The 8243-nt window shown below is 39.0% G+C and overlaps 1 protein-coding gene across 1 annotated transcript; it reads right to left on the bottom strand.

Moving 5' to 3' along the window:
• Positions 1-6675: 6675 nt before the first annotated feature.
• LOC134221788 (uncharacterized) lies at positions 6676-7539 on the bottom strand. Its single transcript, XM_062700970.1, has one exon. The coding sequence runs from the start codon at positions 7537-7539 to the stop codon at positions 6676-6678; it is 864 nt and encodes a 287-aa protein (XP_062556954.1).
• Between the last annotated feature and the right edge of the window lie 704 nt (positions 7540-8243).

Below are 8243 nucleotides of genomic sequence, written 5' to 3'. Positions count from 1 at the left end.
TCCCGAAAAGTTTGATGGATTTCACACGAATCTCTAAATGGAAGGTGCTTTTACGAACCGTGGCATTGGTGAGGCAGGCGTTTCATTTCTAACTGTCGTCGGCGGGTGCTGGGTCAATCTATAGAAACCATTAAAGCAAGCAAAGTCCATTTAAAGCTTCTTCGTCGTACAGTGCCAGTGGAAATTGTTCATCTTCGCCAGCATGAGTATCAGAGAGCTGAACAGTACCTGTGGCGCGTGGCGCAAAGTGATTACTATCCGGACGAAACAAGAATCCTTTTGCATAATCGCGATGAACAGCAAGACAACAAACGATTGAATGTCGAGAAAACCAGTCCCTTATGTAAATTGTCCCCGTTTATTGATGAGTTTGGCGTCGTAAGGATGGAAGGTCGGACAGCGAATGCGAGTTATGCAACCTTTGACGCTAGGTTCCCGGTGATACTACCAAAAGACCACCCATTAACAAAGTTGCTACTGGAGGATTACCATATCAGATATGGACACGCCAATCGCGAAACGGTTGTCAACGAAGTACGTCAGCGATTCCATATTTCCAACTTAAGATCGTCAGTGGATAAAGTGATGAAAACATGCCAGCGTTGTAAAGTGACGAAGTGCCAACCTCAAAATCCAAGAATGGCGCCGCTACCGGAAGAACGACTGACCCCATTTGTCCGACCATTCAGTTACGTAGGGTTGACTACCTAGGGCCGCTAGAAGTTGCTGTTGGACGTCGCCGCAAGAAAAGATACGTGGTCGTCTTCACTTATTCGGTCATCCGTGCCGTCCATTTAAGTAGCTCACAATATTTCTACCGACTCGTGTATCATGGCCATTAGAAGATTCGTTCGTAGGCAAGGGTCTCCAGTAGAGATGTTTTCGGATAATGGTACTAATTTTGTTGGGGCAAGCAATGAGCTAGCTGAGCAGATTAAAACCATAAACAATGAGTGCTCCGAAACGTTCACCGATGCACGTACCAAGTGGACTTTTAATCCGCCATCCGCACCACACATGGGTGGTGTATGGGAACGGATGGTACGGAGTGTCAAGGAGGCTATACGAGCGTTAGACGACGGGCGTAAGTTGAACGACGAAATTTTACTAACGGTTCTAGCAGAGGCGGAAGGCTTTATAAATTCTCGTCCGCTGACCTACATGCCTCAAACATCGGCGAATGATGAGGCGCTCACGCCGAACCACTTTATCTTGGGGAGCTCATCCGGGAACCATGATCTCTTGAGAACTCCGGTGAACTTGGCAGAAACGTTGAAGACCAGCTATAAGAGATCACAATTTCTTTCGGATGCAGTATGGTCTCGATGGATAAAAGAATACTTCCCAACCCTGAACAGGCGGTCCAAGTGGTTTGAAGAGTCTAAGTAAGTGAAAGTTGGAGATTTGGTCTACGTAGCTGACGGTAATCGGAGAACGTGGATCCGTGCGAAGGTTGTCGAAGTAATTGTTGGAAGCGATGGTAGAGTGCGGCAAGCTGTGGTACGTACAGCGAGTGGTAGAGATCTCAAGCGACCGGTTGTCAAACTAGCTGTTATGGAAGTGGCAGATCGTGAATCCTGCGAGCAACCCGGAGGATATACCCAGGACCCACGGGGCGGGGGATGTTCTGGCACCACTGCAGCACTCCGGGCAGATGACAGATGCTGAATACAATTCTGGTCCGGGGAGAGGGTTTGATGAATATAGTAAAACAAACAAACTGTATCGATAAGAGGTAGAGAGCATAATCAACGTGGTCGCTAGAATAATCTTATTGAATCCTTTATTGAATATATGAAGTGAATTTGTTTAAATCTAAAAAGGTAGGAAGCCATTAATTATCTAAAATACTATAACCGTACTACGGAAAAAACTATGCGGAATAGCTGCGATATAGGATTAACGTGATATATTTATCAGATTTATAACCTAAAAATACGTTACCTATAGATACGAAAACCGGTCATCTGGCTCTGAATCGTAGTTCGAGTTCGAGTGTGGAAGAATTGAGGAGAAAATTAATGTGGGTGAATTCGAAAATTTAAGAGTATGAAAATTACTGATTAATAAATAATTTCAGCTTTGAGCAATTCTACCATAAACGGTGTCTGCTACAAGGAACCTCTCGAAAGCATCCGAACATCAGGGAATTTCAATTCGGACCTGGAATGTCAGGGAAAGTCAGGGAATTTCGATTGAGGTCAGGGAAAAAATCACAAAACTGTAATCATAAAAATTCATATTGATTTTAAAAAAAATCAAGCTATGAAGCATATTTTTATTTACCCGTCTAAGACGAATTAAGTACTGTCCATTTAATTCCACCAGTTAATTTTCGTTATCTTTGCAGATACGTATTTCGACCACAACTGTGTGGTCGTCTTCAAGTCGAGTCAAGTACAAGACACTGAAGACGACCACACAGTTGTGGTCGAAATACGTATCTGCAAAGATAACGAAAATTAACTGGTGGAATTAAATGGACAGTACTTAATTCGTCTTAGACGGTTTAATACATTCCACTAAACGAGCTTAATATATTTTTCTGATATTTTATTTTTTCGTGTGACCCGTTGGCTGTCTCTAGACTAAAAGTCTACTTTGGGCATATTCCATGTTCCTCATGGTAATCTAATTTGCCTCTATTAATCTATTTTAGATCAATAACAAAGGTTGCTCAAATGGTCACTGTTCAGGCCTGATCCAAATAGCTTTTATGAAAAGTCCCCCCTTATAATTTATTATTTAAATTTAATAAATCACATGAATAAAGAAAAAAAAATACATATTTAGTTTTAATGGTTTTGTGTCAGAGTAATTTTTAAATTTTTTGCAGTTTCTTCATTAGTGGCGTGCAAGTCATGTTCCCATCAAACAAAAGAAGTTCTAAAAGATCGGTCAAATATTTAATCATCAATCGATAGAATTAGTCGTAATGTAATTATGTTGATGTGATTGTAGGAAATACGATATATTACAATGAATTTAAATTGCTTACTATATTGCAAGTAATCGACTCCAATGAAAAACCAATAATATCCCACTATCTTTTGATGTAAATTTATCGCCTAAATGTATGAAAATTATCTAGTGGAAGCAATCGAAACTGAATTGAAAGGCCTAAATGGGCCATAGTTCAGAACCGTTCAACAAACAATCATGAAAAAAATTAACCTACAACCAAAAACTTAATATTTTAAGGATTATTTCAAGAAAACGTCGAATACTACGATTGAAAGTGCCACAAACAAGATTCTGTAGATAATGTTTAAAAACCATTTCATGAACTTCCATTTGACGATGGGCTTATAAAGACATTGGCACCTAGGTGGTCAAATTATTGAGCATATTGAGAGAATTATAGTGGATAACAGCATAATATGGTCTACCGCATGTAAGTAGGTCTTCTTCTTCTTCTTCTTCTTATTGGCATTACATCCCCACACTGGGACAGAGCCGCCTCGCAGCTTAGTGTTCATTAAGCACTTCCACAGTTATTAACTGCGAGGTTTCTAAGCCAAGTTACCATTTTTGCATTCGTATATCATGAGGCTAACACGATGATACTTTTATGCCCACGGAAGTCGAGACAATTTCCAATCCAATCCAATGTAAGTAGGTGGTGATGGTAAAACGTTATTCCATGCTCCACAATCATAGACGCTCTCCTAGAAAATTTAAAGTAATTTGATATAAATTGACAGAATCAAGAAGATCACATCAATCAGACGGTTTCAAAATAATTCTTCCAAATTTTTCAACAATGTTCGTATTATCTACAGAAGACAAAGACAATGCTACGTTCAATTATATTTGCAACCGTGAGATATTTGTTGTAAACTTTTCAAACTGCAACTATTTGCATATTTACTCTACAATCGAAATTGCAGTCATGTTCACAGATGACTATGTTTATCTCTAGACATTGCCTACTTATATTATTTTAAACCAAAAACATTATTAAAAACCGGCAATGTTTCAGTATTACATTCGCCGCTTTGATTTTTTTTTTTGTAGATTTATTAAGTGATTTTGTATGTATAAAAAGTTCATCACTAAACGTTACTTTTGATGTTTACAAAACAATTTTATCAGGAAATATTCTGGTTGATGTTTGAGAATTTTGTCCAGAAATTACTTTAGTGAGATAACACTGGATTCTGTTTTTACACGATTTACATTTTCTCAATTTTAAATTCATCCTATATGTTTAACACATAATAATAACCATGTGATTTTTCTTTGAATTATTTAGATATTTTTTTGAACATGTTGCAAAGACTTTGGTGACAAATTGAAGTCGCACGATCAAAATTACCAGCGAAAAAAAATCGTTTAAAAACAGAATCCTGTGTACTTTGGAATGTCTTCTGAAGATAATTAAATTATTTCTTTCTCAAAATTTTCCAAATTACTTCAAAATTCTCCCTGAAAAATAAAAAATGTTTAGTACATAGTTTTTTTTCAAAAACTCTACTTCAAAAAACTTAATAGATTGTATGGTATTTACTCAAATTAGAATGTATTTGTGGAGGGATTCATACCAAAAATATGCCAAGCAATCTTCAAACATTTTTCCACGAGTTCGCTTGTTGTAGTTGTAGTTTGTAGTGGCGTTCCTGATAATACCCGCAAATCCGTAAGCTTTTTTAAACGGAATTAAAATGATTTTTAGAAGCTCCCACGATTGTTTGGAAAGAGTTCCAAAGTCTTGTCAAAAGATAAGATAGGTATAAGCTTTCACATAAATTTCCAGAAAGAATATAGAAACTTCAAGTAGCCGTGTAGGTCTATTGCAATTCTAATGAAACCGTGAGAATTCCCGAAGGTTGATGAGGGCACCAGAAAGTTCATAACATTATTTGGAGCCAATTTTGGAGAGATGTTTGTAATGCTGAATTATAATAACCTTTCGGGAGCTCTGCGCATTCACTAGAATCTTTGTGAACGACCAGAATTACCTACCATTTATTATAAAACTTTAATGTTTTGCTTCTACAAGTGAATAGGCTTCTAATAACTCAGGAACTCGTTTGGTCTTCAAGGATTTAAACATGCAGAGATTTTCATATGCTTAAGAATTTGAAAAAAAAATCATACCTGGAATTTTTCGAGAAATTACTGGAAAGTCAGGGAAAGTCAGGGAATTTTATTTTCAAATTTGAGTCGACACCCTGATCAAAAAGACAGTAGTCAAACCTTTGTTGTAATTTCCGGCCCCCTGCTTTTTGAATTGACTCAATTTGATTCCTGTTTGAAAAATGTTTGAAAATGTATTTACAGAGCCCGACGATTGCTCCAAAGATTTTTTTCAGGAAATATATCTCTGGAAGGCAGCATAAATCGAAACTAACTCCGACAATACGCCGTATTTTTCTCCTATCGTTAGAGGAGTCATAACACTACTACACCAAATTCTATTCTCCGATGACGCATCTCGACCTTAACACAAACATGCTGTTCTTAGTGCCTTACATCTGACTTGAATTTAAACGAATCAAGCACGGCACAATGAAGACAGTTCCACTGTTGAGGTCGGAACACGCATCCGCATAGTCATCATCAAGTATATGCACTTAATCTCATCAACCTCACACGAATTATGAACATGAACATGAAATCGATTGGAACACAAGTCAAACAATTATAAAAGCGAAATAGAGTCAATAACATACAGTAATAGTAAAAAATGAGAGATAGGTATGTCATTTTGTGAAATGTTTTTTACAAACCCTGAATCACAGGCAAAAAATTATGTAACCTCTTGCCCGGAACCATACAAAAAAGGCTAGATAGAAATCAGTAATAGGGTAGTGAGCTAATTACCGTCGTAGTAGGTAGTGCTCGGTTTTCAAATCTAATTTATACGCCAGCCCAACTACTTACTCTAACTAAGTTGTATGTAACACGTATTTTAGAGTTCCTAGTTTTCATTGTGTACTATTAGCGCATTGAACAAATCATAGTTTATTGAAAATCAAAAATACCCTTCAAATTTTTCAAATTTGTCTTATTGTTGAGCGGTAGCGAAATTGAATTTCGTGAATTTATTGATCGGGTTTGGAGAATGAAAAAAAAAAAAATACAAAATTCCTGGGGGGAAATAGTGTAAAATTAGAGACTTTGGACATGTATGAAAATATGACGTATGAGCTTACTGTAGTGTATGCTACCCTTCAACGATGTTGCTTAGCTTTAAGTACTACTGCTTTCTACCATAGTTCAATCTGCGTAACAATTTTACATGAACAATTTTGGTATAAATAGATAAATGGATGCAATTTCTCACCTATATCTGTTCATTCAGATTGTATTTAAACCTTTCTACCTTTTACTCTTAACCTTGAGTGCTCGAACTAAATGCAGGAAAAAAAAAATTAGTTTCTGGCTACAATACTGCAACAAGGGCATTACACCGTTCATATAGTTATCCTATCTGAATGGTTTCCGAAACACAGCGATACAAAGAAACTGGTCTGGATGGATGGTAACTCAGAATTATTGAAAATGGCTAACTGGGGATATAACAAACGATGATAAAGCTGATCAGTTCAGTCATTTCTAGTTCAGGCTATTTCATCACTTACTGACTATTATTTATGAAATTCACTGATTATAAACTTTATAGAGAAGATATTAAATTTTGCATAAATGTATTCACATCAGAACAATCTTCTAGCGCGCAATAGTGGCAATCGTAGATCTATTGTTGTTCATTGTCCTGTTCTTGCTGTGTAGATGCTGTTTTGCAGAAGTAGCGTTGTCAATCCCCTCAGAAGGTGGCAGGTGTGGCATCGGTTCAGTATCGGTTACACTGGGGTATTCGGGTTCAACGGGTGAAGACGTAGCGTAACCAACACTCCCCCTCGGAATGCAATTACTAGGTGTTGCATTGATACAGACGCCTACGTCAAGCACGGCAAGTTTCACAGCTGGTCGCTCGTAGATGCCCCACGGAGTTTGTACCGTAGCACTGCGGACCTGTCCGTCCGAGCCCTGCTTGGTTCCAATTACTCGGCCTTTAAGCCAAGTGTTTCGTGGAGAATTCGGATCTACTATAATCACTATGTCATTGATACCTATGGGCTTCGTTTCCGTTAACCATTTGGTTCTACGAGTGATATACGGGAGATAATCTCGGAGCCACTGTTTCCAAAATTGGTTGGCTAAAGATTGCGACAGCTTCCAGCAATTCTTCAGCACTTGTGAGTTGTCATCAAAAGGAACCCAGGGTCTCAATCCATTACTTGATCCCAGAAGAAAATGGTTGGGAGTTAGTACAGGTGACTGGTCGTCATCAACAGGGATGCAGGTTAACGGGCGAGAGTTAACGATATTCTCGATCTCCGCTAGCAGGTTTTCAAGAACTTCATGGGATAGCGTTCGGTTCGATTTAAGTTTCACAAGGTTCTGCTTGACGGTTCTTACGAGACGCTCCCATGCCCCTCCCATGTGTGGGGAGGCAGGAGGGATGAAGCTCCAAGATGTATGGGAGGAAGTGAACTCTTTTGCCATCCGTTGATGATCCAAACTTGCCATAGCTACATTGAGTTCTTTGCTTGCTCCTTGAAAGTTCGTACCTCTGTCACTGTATATGACTGCTGGTACACCCCTCCTAGCCATGACGTTTCTTAGTGCCATTATACATGAATCGGTAGTCATAGTGTGAACGATTTGCAAGTGGATGGCACGAGTGGTCAAGCAGGTGGCAAGAAGCACCCAACGTTTTTCGAGACGGCGTCCAAGGATGATCATAATTGGTCCAAAATAGTCCACCCCCATATAAGTAAACGGACGAGCATATGCAGCCATACGCGGTAAGGGCAGGTCACTCATAGCTGGTGGTTGGGGGCGTGCCCGGTCGTTCTTACATTGCTGGCAGAATTGGCGAACTCTATTGTAGGTAGCCTTTAGACGAGGAATACTGTACCTTTGCCGCAACTCATTAACAACTGTGTTGTGGTTTTGATGATGGTACTTGCCGTGGTAATGAGCTACGATGAGTTGTGTGATGTGGTGATCACGTGGAAGTATAATCGGATTAACTGCATCTGGATGTATAAACGGACAAGCCTTTGTTCTGCCATGAACGCGAAGTACACCATTTTCATCGAGGACTGGACCTAGATGATAAATTGGACTGTTCCTGGGTATCGTGACTGTTGAGTTTTCGTTTCCTTGCACTTTCGATAACACTGCAACCTCATCGGAGTAGGATCCTCTTTGCGCGATCCGGTACAAAT

The sequence above is a fragment of the Armigeres subalbatus genome, chromosome 3 (assembly GCF_024139115.2).
Source record: "Armigeres subalbatus isolate Guangzhou_Male chromosome 3, GZ_Asu_2, whole genome shotgun sequence".
Lineage (NCBI taxonomy): Eukaryota > Metazoa > Arthropoda > Insecta > Diptera > Culicidae > Armigeres > Armigeres subalbatus.
The sequence above is the reverse complement of the archived record's forward strand: the minus strand, read 5'-3'. Positions and strand labels throughout refer to the sequence as shown.

What these genes read in the sequence shown, in the direction of transcription:
- LOC134221788 (XM_062700970.1), bottom strand. Translation starts at nt 7,539, where the DNA reads ATGGCAAGTTTGGATCATCAACGGATGGCAAAAGAGTTCACTTCCTCC.